The sequence below is a fragment of the Cyphomyrmex costatus genome, unplaced genomic scaffold (assembly GCF_001594065.2).
Source record: "Cyphomyrmex costatus isolate MS0001 unplaced genomic scaffold, Ccosl1.0 scaffold758, whole genome shotgun sequence".
NCBI classification, from domain to species: Eukaryota; Metazoa; Arthropoda; class Insecta; order Hymenoptera; family Formicidae; genus Cyphomyrmex; species Cyphomyrmex costatus.
In genome coordinates this window covers 17418-31444 of record NW_017280331.1, presented here as the reverse complement: position 1 = coordinate 31444, position 14027 = coordinate 17418, and the positions used below count along the sequence as shown (strand labels likewise).

At 35.5% G+C, this 14027-nt stretch overlaps 2 protein-coding genes across 2 annotated transcripts; both read left to right on the top strand.

The window, feature by feature from the left end:
• The first annotated feature begins 3943 nt into the window (after positions 1-3943).
• On the top strand, positions 3944-4990 carry LOC108781051 (uncharacterized). Its single transcript, XM_018548923.1, has one exon. The coding sequence runs from the start codon at positions 3944-3946 to the stop codon at positions 4988-4990; it is 1047 nt and encodes a 348-aa protein (XP_018404425.1).
• A 399-nt stretch (positions 4991-5389) lies between these two features.
• On the top strand, positions 5390-7935 carry LOC108781050 (uncharacterized). Its single transcript, XM_018548922.1, has 5 exons — positions 5390-6166; positions 6224-6600; positions 6675-6811; positions 6854-7546; positions 7634-7935. Exons 1-5 carry the CDS (start codon positions 5390-5392, stop codon positions 7933-7935), a joined length of 2286 nt encoding a protein of 761 aa, XP_018404424.1.
• Positions 7936-14027: the final 6092 nt, after the last annotated feature.

Here is a 14027-nt window from a genome sequence, read left to right as displayed (position 1 = left end):
TATGAGTTACATTTTGGACGAATAAACGGAAATATTCGATGTATGCTCGAAAGAAAATTTTGGTGACAATGCTATCACTTTTGGCTAGGACACTTACAATGGACACCGTGTGTATTGCATCATGTGCGTCGGTCACTAAGTGATACATGGTGATACATTCGATCCAATGCACCAGTCACTAACCGTGGAGTCACAAATAGGGCAAAATTAAAATCAAGCGGTCACTAATGTCTACATTTACATAGTTTGCTATTTATTTTTTTATATTTATTAGATTATGTTTACAACCCCAGTAAAGCATGTTTTTCGATACAAAAATGATTAATCTTGAGTTCGGTATAATTGATTCCTGATTTTAATCACTCTAGAGTATTTTTCATTCGTATTAACTCATGCGATTTTCTTATAAGGTCACAAACTGGGACATTTACCTTAATCGTCGATTAAGTTAATCGGCGTTGGTGAAAGAGGCCCTCAGAGTACGTTACTCGAGTTGAACGATTTGGAACGTGACGAGTAAGGGAGTGAGAGAGAGACAGAGAGTTGGAAATCCTTTGATGTTATCCACTGATATTTGGATACACAATATTAAAATCACATCATTTATATGTCTAATCAATGTATGCGAGTCAATAACTTTAATATATCCCTTTAATTTTTGAGGAAATTAAGGTTATTTATTGAATGACTCGTGTTTCGTTACACACACACACACACGCACGTATGTACACATATAGGTATATACATATAATATTATATTTAATATTTTATTTAGAAAGAGATAAACTGAGATAAATCATATACATATGTGCGTGCATACATCTAACCTTGATACAAGCTTTCGAATCACATTTTCTACTCACTTCTCGTATCCATCACCCACAATGAATTATGTATGCGCTAACCTAATTTGACTCTCGCGCCGCCATCACTCACGTGATCATCCATTTTTACTTTTTGTTTTGCGAGCGGTAGAGTAGGGAGACAGTTGCTTCCATGGTGGAAGTATACATGGTGTGCTCAGAACTCGTAAACCACGCCCCTTTTCAACGCGGTTGTCACCGAAAAACATAGGGCGGCCAACTTAGAAAGGTTGGCAGTACTGAACTAGTAGTGTCTCTTTTATGCATGCGCCGTGGAGCATCTATCTCAGTCTGTCTTTAGCCGTCTCCTGAAAGAAACGTGCAGGCCTGTTATTTTGAAATTAAAGTGAAAATTTGAAGTAAAATGGTGCGGTGTATTGTTAAAGCGTGTAAGAACACCAACATAACGTGTACTCCGGAGGAAGTAAGCTTCCACAAGTTGCCGAATAATGCCATTATGCGTGAAGGGTGGCTTAAAAACATAGGAGGAAGTGTAATTCCATCCAATACTCTAAATGGTAAGTGTTGATAATAGTAATATTTAATAACTTTAAGTCAAATTTATGTCAATGTTTATTTTTACTTCGATTTTGTTGAAACATTATAATATTGTCTTCTTCTGCTACTTTTTTTGAGACTCCAAAAATATACATTTTACTCGTATGCATACATGCACATTGAGTAAAATTGATATAGACAATTTATGTAAAATCTGTAAAGTGTTTTTCTTAATAATGTCTATTACTTATATTAAATTAACTACTAAAACTATCTGAAATATTGGAGTCTACATTCGGCAATGGAAATACAGCTAGTATCGAAGAAGACACCGATTCATGCTGCAATGCACATGTAAGCTTAGTTTATAAGCTTAGCTTATTATGCACATGTGAATATATACATACTTTAATTACAATTATTAGATATTAAAGTAGAGATGTCAATGTTTATATGCATTGTGTGTCTGTGTGTATACATGTGCTGCTTCCTAGTGTGATTTGCAACATAACAGTGCGAAATACCCACTATTCTAGGAATATTTTTTGTGGTGGCAGGCCTATTTTTTTCGGCGACAAGAAAAGAGAGTCGGGAGATTTTAGAATGAGACAACGCAAAACTAAGCACACCATGTATACTTCCATCATGGTTGCTTCGCAGGCACCATGTTGGTAAGAAGCAAGTGGTGATCAAATAAAGTTACGGATATTTATCAAACATACCTTGCATATTTATTTTGATAAAAATAGTGTCCGCATACACACGTGAAACGTTTCACGAGACGAACAATAATTCGTCATTTTACATGGTCCTTCGAGCCGGATTCATCTTCACAGCGAAGGTGGTCCAAAGGAAGACAAGGTATTCGATATCCAACAACGCTAACGTATATACAGACGGCTTAACTATCGATCATCATTCGAGCCTGCAATTACTGAATCACAGTAGAGAGCTGTTATATGAATTGACGACATAGCTTATTACATCATTTCGACGAATTGAGTTAGTAAAAATCCATTTTCGACATCGGCGCAGCATTTTCGACATCGGCGCAGCATCGGCTATAACCGTTATTGGCGCGGTAGTCAACACGTTGAGATTTCTGACGCCATCTCGAATATCGACGCAGCAATTATTTCAACACGACAGTCACCACGCGGCGCTGTCTTATCACAACAAGTCTACCAATCTACATTACTTTGAATCCACCGTGAATCGGAAGATAACCTGTACTAAGAACTATATGACTAGCATTGTAAACAATTAATTCGATTGAAATTTATTGTTTTGGATCCCTGTGAGCGAATCAGGGTATAGTATAGTATTTTTAAGTTCATCGTCGTGGCGTTTCATAGTAGAATAATTTTATGTAGCGATCATTAAACCACAAACGTCAAAATGTCTAACCTTACATTAGCGGAGGCGAAAGGTAAGCGCAAGGTTCTTAAGGGAGCAGTCACACGATTGAAAGAGTTTATCGAATCAGTAGAAATTGCACATGTTTCGCGTTTCGAGTTAACGGAGAAATAAAAAAAGTTAAGTATTTTATGGGATCACTATGATGAAGTGTAAACTGAAATGCTGAGTGTTAATGATGATGAGATGCAATGTCAAGTTGACATTCAGCATTCCGACGATAGAAGTAATTTTGAAGACGCTTATTTTTCGCTGATGGCAAAATTCGAAGCAGCAATTAATGAAATTAATATTCGTGAAGCTCAAACCGATGTCAATTCTCAGAATTTCAATACGCAAGCGAATAACAATACCACTGTTTCACAAATTCGGTTACCTAAAATTGAATTACCAAGTTTTTCAGGCGCAACTGAAGATTGGTACTCTTTCTATGACACATTCGACAAACTAATTCACTCAAATTATAGTCTGGCGGCTGTTTAAAAATTCCATTATCTGCGTTTGCCCTTGAAAGGTGAAGCACTGGACATTATAAAGTCAATCGATATAACTACTGAGAATTATGTTGAAGCATGGGAATCGTTGATCGAACGTTATAACAATCGTCGACGCATCGTCTACGACCACGTGAAGGAACTAGTAGAATTACCACATATCACAAAGGAGAATCATGCACAATTGCGTACCTTACTTAGCAACGCACTCAAACATTTGCGCGCTCTCAAGGCGTTAGAAAGACCTGTAGATACATGGGATGATCTAGTAATATATCTCATTTCGTCCAAGCTTGATTCGGTGACAAAAAGAGAATGGAAGACAAGTCGCACGGATAACTCGATACCAACTTTCAAGCAATTTAAGGATTTTTTGTTACAATGTTCGGCTTTGGAGGCAATCGCGAATAAGACTACTTCATTTGTTGACACTAATACATATCAAAAATCAAAACGAGCAGTCAGTCATGCAGCCAGCACTAATTTGAATGTTGCAAAGAACATCACTTCTTGTATCAATGCGATTCATTTAAGGAACTCTCTGTCGATAAACGATTTAAAATTGTAAAAAATGCACGCCTGTGCATTAATTGTCTAAAAAAAAGCAATCATCAAGTCAAGAATTGCACATCTGGATCCTGTCGTAAATGCAATAAGGCACACAACACACTCATGCATTTTGAAACTACAGACGAGCAAGATGAAACCCTTTCGAACACGAATTTCGGATCACACACTGAAATTTCACAAGCACCAGTAGTTACACAATGCTCTCAACAAGGTTCAGCAAAGAAGATATTATTATCCACAGCGATAGTAGATGTTTTTGATGCTCAAAGTAAAGGTCACACATATCGTGCATTGTTGGATAATGGATCACAACTGAACTTTATTACTGAAACCTTCACGAACAAATTACGATTGAAACAGCAACATTTAAACATCGCCATTTCTGGAGTAGCACAGGGAGGCATCAACGCGAGGTCTGTAAACGTTCTTTTACAATCCAAACACAATAGTTATCGCGGAAGATTGAACTGCGTGATCTTGAAAAAAATCACACAAAATTTACCTCAAGAATTTGTGGATATATCACAACTAAGAATTCCGTCAAACATTCCATTAGCAGATCCTCATTTTAATATTCCGGACAACATTGACATTTTGATCGGTGCCGAAGTGTTCTGGCAATTACTCTGTATTGGTCAGATCAAACCATGCAAGGCACATCCTACCATTCAGAAGACCAAACTCGGTTGGATTATTTCTGGTCAGATCTTCAACAATCATCAAACCAATGAAGGCAGCGCTTGTCATTTAGCCACAATGGATGACTTAAATAACACTATTTCCAAGTTCTGGCAAACCGAAAATAACTACTCCATTGATGCTTCCATGCGGTCACCCGAAGAACGTATATGCGAAACCCATTTTTTACAAACCACTACGCGTAATTCTGAGGGAAGATATATAGTCAAACTTCCAATCAAGGAAGAGTTGATAAGCCAGTTAGGCAATTCTAAGAAGATCGCCAAACGTCGATTTTTCGCACTAGAAAAACGATTGGCCAAGCATCCTGATATTTATGCTGCTTATCGTAATTTTATGAATGAATATCAGTCTCTAAACCACATGCAGGAAATCAAAGACAGTGATGACAGTTGTTTTTTGATCATGCTGTTTTCAAGGAAACAAGTACAACAACAAAAACACGAGTAGTTTTTGACGCGTCATGCAAGACTGACTCAGGAAAATGTTTAAATGACATGTTATTTGTCGGTCCAACAATTCAACAGGACCTATTTGCAATTTTGGCAAAGTTTCGTACATTTATGGTGGCAATCACAGCTGACATTACAAAAATGTACAGGCAAGTACTAATTCATCCAACTCAGAGATCGCTTCAACGCATTTTCTGGCGAGATAATCCCCAAGAAAGGTTAAAGATATTCGAACTCACAACTGTAACCTACGGCACAGTAGCTGCGCCATTCTTGGCCATAAGAGCATTGCAGAAACTCGCCAAAGATGAAGCCACTGATTACCCACTTAGTTCGAGAATCGTGTTGAGAGACTCCTATGTGGATGATATACTGACAGGAGCAAATAGATGAAGCAATGATCATAAAACAGCAGACTCATGAATTACTCAAGCGAGGGGGTTTTGAATTAACAAAATGGTGCTCCAACGAAATCAAGTTGCGAGATAGTGAATCCCCATCAGATAACAAAGAGTTTAACGCGACCGGATCTCTAGGCGAGACTCGAGCACTTGGATTAGTGTGGAATTATGACTTGGATATATTCAAATTCGTTGACGCATGCAAATGGACACCGCTCGAGAAACCTACCAAACGAAAAATTCTGTCAAGAACTGCATTAATATTCGATCCCCTAGGATTTGTAACACCTGTAACGTTAACGGGGAAAATCATTATGCAAGAATTGTGGTTATTGAAAATTGACTGGGACGAATCGATTCCTATGGAACTGAACACTACGTGGAAGGAGTATGAATCGCAGATCGAACAGTTGGATGACGTCAAGGTTCCTCGGAAAATATTAATAGAAAAACCAGTACGTATTGAATTACACGGATTTGCTGATGCTAATCAACAGGCGTACGGAGCATGCGTATATGTGCGATCTATCTCGGAGAGCGGGCAGGTAGAAAGTCATTTGATTGCTTCCAAGTCACGGATAGCACCTGTGAAGTCCCTATCAATACCACGATTAGAATTATGTGGAGCTGTGGTACTTGCTCAACTAATCAACAAGTTGAAAAATTGTTTAAATTGCAAAATTGACAATACCGTTTATTGGACTGATTCCAGTATAGTGCTGTGTTGGTTGCAATCGCCCGGTCGCAATTGGACGCTCTTTGTCGCCAATCTGGTGAGCGAAATTCAATCATTAACTACCATTGACAATTGACGTCACATATCAAGTAAGGAAAATCCCGCAGATTTACTCTCAAGAGGAGCAACTGCTCACGTAATATCCAGATCAGAGTTGTGGTGGTATGGACCTCATTGGCTGAAAGATGCTGAATCTGAGTGGCCAGTTACAACGATATCAATATCAAAAGATATTGTACCAGAGAGACGAAAAACAGCCGTAACCAATGTGGCAGTACCAAAACCTACATTTGAGATTTTCGAACGTTTTTTGAGCTATTTGAAGCTGATACGAGTATTCGCAGTATGTTTACGTTTTGTTAACATGATAAGAAAGAAAGGGGTAGATTCTGTCGAAACTTCTCAATATTGCGACAACGATAGAAAATTTCGTCCACTCTCCGTTTCCGAACTAGAAGCAGCAAAATTAGCGTTAGTAAAAATCGTGCAACAGGAATATTTTCAGAATGATATTCATCATATTTCAAGCTTGGGGCTGTGAATAGGCGGAGCTCAATTCTTAAATTAAATCCATTTTTAGATGCGAACGGAATTCTGAGAGTTGGTGATCGTTTAAAGGATACAAATTTGTCATACAATGCAAAACATCCAATGTTAATTCCGGCGCAACATAGATTCACTCGTATGATTATAATCCATGAACATTATCGTCTTTTTCATGCAGGAGCGCAGTTGACCTTAGCGTCAATTCGACAAGAATTTTGGCCGTGCTCAGCTCGAAATGTCGTACGTCAAGTTATTAACACATGTGTAATATGTTTTCGCAATTCACCAAAATTGTCTACTGCATTAATGGGTGACTTGCCCGAAGCCCGCGTGAAAGGTGATACACAACCATTCGAGACATGTGGCATCGATTACGCCGGCCCTATTTATTACAAGGAAGGTCAACGAAAGAATTCACGATTAATCAAATGTTTCATAGCAATCTTCGTTTGTTTTATGACAAAGGCGGTTCATCTAGAGTTGTCGAATGATCTAACTTCAGCCACGTTCCTAAGTGTACTTAAACGATTTATCGCAAGAAGAGGACGTCCTAATCATACATATTCTGATAACGGCTTAAATTGTGTTGGCGCTGAGCGTGAACTCAAGGAATTATTTGACAGTAAAGAAACTGAGCAACAAATTATTGACAATATGGTAAATGAACGTATACAGTGGCATTTTATTCCACCAAGGGCACCACATATGGGCGGCCTTTGGGAGGCCGCCGTGAAATCCGTTAAATTTCATCTGGCACGTATTGCTGGAGAAGCTTGTTTAAGACATGAAGAACTGAATACATTGTTAGTACAAATAGAAGCAATTCTCAATTCACGACCCCTTACACGTTATCAGCAGATCCTAACGATCTGTCAGTACTCACTGCCGGTCATTTTTTAATAGGACGTCCTCTCATTGCATATCCAGAGCCAAATGTTGCAGATGTAAAAATCAATAGACTTGATCGATGGCAACGTATCGAACAATTGCGACAACAATTTTGGCGACGCTGGAACGACGAAAGAATATTTACATGTCTATCAACAGTGGAGTAAATGGAATACCGTCACGAATCCTATTCAGATAGGGCAACTCGTTATTCTGAAAGAAGACAATTTGCCGCCTTTAAGTTGGAAATTAGGGCGAATTAAGGAGATATATCCAGGTCAAGATGGAATTATAAGAACTGCGTTAATACATACAGCCAAGGGTGATTATAAGCGTCCTATCACCAAACTTTGTGTACTTCCTATAACTTAAGAAATGTATTTGTACCCACTACGTATATTCTTAATTATCTGTTGCGTTAATCATCAATCACAATCACTGATTCATTAAGCAGGGTTCATAGAGTTGACTCCAAGGTAGGTTTACTCTTACTTTTGGAACGAATAGTCTCCGCCCATATGGTCAGTTACCTCGCGTTTTGGAACGGCATAGAGTTAAACCACAGTTTAACCAGTTACGACACTAAGCGTCGGCACCTTTGATGTAGGTGATCCCAAGTCACATGATCTGTCGCCATTTTGAGAAAAGTACACGCGCTTAAATTTGAATATTTCAGATACGAAGATAAATTACAAAGATGATTATTATGGGTGTTTTCAAACAAAAGAAACAGGTTACATAGTGTAATACAATAAATTATTTCATTTTTGTTTAATGTTAAGTATAAAATATTAACAAAAATAGAACAAATAAAGGACTCTTTCTTTAAAAACATTATAAACGTGGAAATGGCATTGTAAGAGTCAAACGAAAAGAAAATTAACAACAAATTAATACATATATTCTAAAATGAACTTATAAAATTTACATAAATGTAACGATTAAAAAAACAGATGTTAATTACATTACTAGTTTCGACCAACAAATCTGGTCCTCTTCAGATGAAACACTTAACGTTGAAATGTACATAATTATGGACAAACATCAATACAAAAGAAAATCTTGTGCATAGTTAAATATATAACTGAAAACAATAAATGAACATATATTAATTAAAAGATTGTAATCTTAAATTCTAGGAATGAAAATTAACGATGCGCAAAACATACCAAAAAATTTGCAAATCTATGCGTGAAAATATTAGTTGGTCCGTGTATCCATATATTTACAAAAATAGTCATAATGATAATTGTCACACAATAAAAAAACAGAAAAAAATTTTTTCTTTAAAAAAACTTATGTCAGAAATATTACAAAACTGTCGAAGTACATCTTGAGATAAAAAGTAATACATGGAACACGTCAAACATCCTCAACGGACCAATTCCAACTAAATAACGACCGGCAACAACTGATACAGAAAGATCAAATTTTGTTTATAATGGGTATATATGCTTCATGAAGACCTTCCGTGTCGGTTTGTAAGTTTAGGCTAAATTTCTGTTTTTTAATATTTAACATTTCTGAGACCAATCGCTTCCTGTAACAAGGTTCCTCATCAAGAATTTCAACATCGTCCCACCGAAAGTCATGATTATACTCCAATCTGTGATCAGTTATTACCGATCTGGTAGAACTATTATAATTTATATGATTACGGTGTTCTTTAATTCTTGTTTTTAATTGTCTGCTGGTTTGCCCCACATAAGAAGCATCGCAATCGTTACACTGAATTTTATAAACGACGTTACTTTTAGATGTGTGGAGACGTGAGTCCTTTTGCACCTTAATGTATTTTTTCATTTTGTTCGGACTACGAAAAGAAACTCTGACAACACTCCTATCAAATCTCTTAAATTTCTCCGCGTGGATCGGAATGAAAGGCACCGTAAGCCAAGATGGACATGCATTAATATTATTATCAATCTGTGTACGAGCGTGATCTTTATGATTCTTTAATAGATGCTTTATTCTGAGGTTGACAGAATCAAAGATAAAATCCAAAGGATAATCATTATCCAGTAAAATGTCAATGATAAGAGTTAGATTTCTTTTATGAAATCCAAAATCAGAGAGTAAAAAAGCTCTGTCAACCAAAGAAAACACAACACCCCTCTTTTGAGATATAGGATGATTAGAGAGAAAATTCAAGAATCTACCAGAAAAGGTGGGTTTTCGGTACCAATCAAAAATAAATATATTATTAATTTTAGAAATAGTGGTATCTAAAAAGTTCAACTTATCTCCTCCTATTTCCAGTGTGAACTGAAGTCGAGGATGAAAAGAATTAAAAGCTTGAAAAAGAGTATCTATTTTCTCCGGTAAGATTGCCATACAAACGTCATCCACATATCTAAAATAAAAAAGAAGGTCACCTCTGAATGGTTGCAAGGTCACAGTCTCCAATCTCCTCATCACCAAATCAGCGATAATAGGTGACAAAGGTGAACCCATGGGTGTGCCAAAATATTGTCTATATGTCTTGTTATCAAAAACAAAAAAAGTTGATTCTAAAACAAATTTTATCGCTTTCTGAAATTCTTCCCTTGGCAATGGACAACCTCTCGAAATGTAACACCACTGTTCATCAATACAATCCAACGCAATATCGATGGGAACATTGGTGAACAGTGAAACCACATCCAAAGAAATCAATTCAAAACCATCTGCATTATTAAAACATTTCAATTTTTCAATTAACTTAAAACTATTTTTAATATTACTATCTGCCACAGGAATTGTTTCAAAAAGAATTTCATGTAAAAAGGAAGCCAAAGAATGCAACGGACTCCCTATTGAAGAGACTATAATTCTTAATGGACAATCTGGTTTATGGATCTTTGGCAACCCATAGGCTCTCGGAAGCATACCATCACTACAATACAATTTTCTATATTCGGAACCATCTATATAATCTTTGTTCTTCCATTCAGTCAGCATTACTCTTAAAGATGATGTAAGTTTTTTCGTAGGATCTTTTTTGATAATCTCGTATGTGTCACTGTCGCCAAACAATGAATTCATGTTAGAAACATAAACATCTTTGTCAAGTGCGACAGTAACATTACCTTTATCTGCGTGAGTGTAAATCACATTAGGATGTTTCTTTATAAAATCTACAGTATGGGATTCAAGTTCAGATAATTTTTTGGTTGTTGGTGATGTAAATTTTGGAGCAGAAACTATGTTATTTAGGATAGGTATAGAATGGTTGGTGATGTCCATCCTTCTGGTAATTGGCATTTTCAGAACACTACTTTCAATACCCTTAATACATTCAAAAACAATTTTCGTCCTGTTATTAAAAGGAAGAGCAAAATTTTCGCCTAACTGCAAAAAACACATGACGTTATAAGGGATATCGACAGAAGAAAGGTTCACAAACCATTTTTTTCGGAGAGTATTTAAGGAAGAGGAACTGTGTGAAGAAAAAACCTGAGGAGATATAAGGATATCAGAAGAAGATTCATTTAGACAATGATATTTAATAGGTTTGATATTAATTAGATTTAATTTTTCTTTTTTACGTAACAACCAAATTAGTTTTGAATCCAACCTGCTTTTTTCTTTCTCAAAAAAGTTCCTACATGAGATTTCTTGTGTGATAAGAAATTCATCACAAATCTTAATCGGCAAACAACCTGATATAATGCTCACTACCTGGAACAACAACATTCTATAATTCTGAATCTCTCTATAAGCGTCATTCAATTCAATGTGTAAAATTTTATTAACAGCCGATTCTTTAAGTTGAGATAATCTACGATACGAGTTCTGGTTAAAAAGTTTTATATTAAATTCACTAAAGTTATGCAAATGTTGCGGTGTGATCCTATTATAAATACAATGTTTAATAAATCTAATACGTAAATAAGTGATAATTATTTTCTTACGATATTCTATCCATAATTTCAAATGTTTTTCTGCATAATAACCATAATATCTTAATATAAATTTAAAAAACGAATAAGAATGTGTGAGTCGCATTATTACAGCCAGCGTATATAAACAAAAATAGAACAAATAAAAGACTCTTTCTTTAAAAACATTATAAACGTGGAAATGGCATTGTAAGAGTCAAACGAAAAGAAAATTAACAACAAATTAATACATATATTCTAAAATGAACTTATAAAATTTACATAAATGTAACGATTAAAAAAACAGATGTTAATTATATTACTAGTTTTGACCACCAAATCTGGTCCTCTTCAGATGAAACACTTAACGTTGAAATGTACATAATATGGACAAACATCAATACAAAAGAAAATCTTGTGCATAGTTAAATATATAACTGAAAACAATAAATGAACATATATTAATTAAAAGATTGTAATCTTAAATTCTAAGAATGAAAATTAACGATGCGCAAAACATACCAAAAAATTTGCAAATCTATGCAAATCTTATATTGAGTTTGATGATGTCGCTTTTGGTCTTCGGTCGGACCATATATGGTAATATTCATCGCGCTAGAGGCGCGATCGCGTGATTAAAGAATGTGCAATCTTGCACTTCCGCTGTTGGTTGCCGTGCCGAGTGCATTTAGGTATTTTGCGCGCTACGATCTTAGATCGACGCTTTGTCGTGCGCGGTTTAAAGAATGTGCAGACTTGCATTTCCGGTGCCGGTTGCTATGCCGGTTGAAATGAAATAATTGATAAAATAAGTGATAGCCATTCGGGCTATAACACATCGTTATCTCGCTCGCAATTTTCTGTTATAGGTACATAGAAATTTGTAGAAAAAAGTTTTCTAAAAGAGTAATAAAACTGTATCGGTGTGGGATTGAAAGTGTTACCATTCATTTTTCGCATTTTGAAAAAGAAATTCTCTACTAAATCTTGGTTAAAACGACGCATAAATAAATGTTGAATCTCAGAAGCAGTAATGCGCAAGTAATCCCACATTTTTAGAAGAGAATTTATATTTTCTTGCCAATATTTTAATACCTTAATTTTATTAGAAATATCAACTCTTTGTTTTGTAAATACGGTTAAATGTTTTAAATACTCTTTTATTTCCAAAATAATTTATTCGCAATTTGGGGGGACTACATATATTAATAGAACGTTATTTCTTACCTTGGATAAATATTGCGAAGAATATTACTACGTCGACCCGCCATCAGAGGTCTATCGATATTCGCAAATTCTCGCAAGTGCTTGGATGCGCGTATATCTGTATATATAGATTCTCGATCTAATAGCTTAAACAGGCGTCTAAGGTAGACTTCCACTACAATACCTTACTGACGAGTCCAGTAGTGGAAGCTGGGACGAAACGCCATAATTACGTGATATTCTTCGCAATATATTAGATTATAATTTAAAGATTTTAACGATATTATTGGCTCATTGCCCTCTTTCTCTATATTATAGATAATAAAAATTGTGACTATTTTAAAGATTTTATCACGGGATATGAAAACCGAAAATCGAACCGATAAAGTCCCAAATATCGCTCGAGATATTATTATTACTATCTGAAAACGATGGAACTCCTCCTAATGAACTTGGAAATCTATCTTCAATCCATTGCTTGATTCGCCTGGAAAAAGAGTGATATACACATGATGTAACACAATTTTTCATTAAATATATAGATTTTATTAAAAAATTGGAAATTACTCGACGAACGGTGCCACCATGTAAAATTTATATGCACTAATGCCCATTTTCAGAAAAGGGGTCCAATCACATATCGAGACAGGTAAATCCTTTATAGCGAACCAGTCAACATTCATTATCTCTTGCTGCGTTCGTGGTTGAAACAATGTACTAGTTCGCACACCTCAAATAATATATAATCTCACAATTTTTCTATTTAGATTCAATGTAGTCGTCTGGATGTATTAAATTAGTTTTATTAAAACCAGTCTCTTCCCATACTTCTCGAATAGCACACTCATGTGGCTCCTCATCATAATCTATTTTTTTTTTAGGAAAACCAATTATTGTTTCCCCAATAGCTCTGCACCAGAAGCACCTTTGTCATGACTTCATTCAAAATAATTGCTCCAAACGTCGATGAATTTTGTTTGTGCCATTCCCATTGCTGAAGCACAGCATTAATGTGCGGTACATGCTTTTTTAAAAATGGTAAATATTGAAATATATGAGTGTCAAATTCCTTTATGTTACACTTTCTCAGCTTAAGATATGGGTCTGTATACAGTAAAAGTCATAATATGTCGATAAAACCAATGTGCCTTTTCGATTTGAGAACAAATTCGCATCAAATGATTCTTCTGCTCTTCAAGTACATTGATAAATTCCCTACAGAATAATAATAATAATAATATAAAATACAAAAAACTGTATAAAAATATATATATGTGTATATATATATATATATCAGCACTTGCGAGAAATTTAACGAATATCAATTGAATAGACCTCTGATGGCGAGTCGACGTAATAATATTCTTCGCAATATCTGTCTAGAGTACTGTGCTGAGA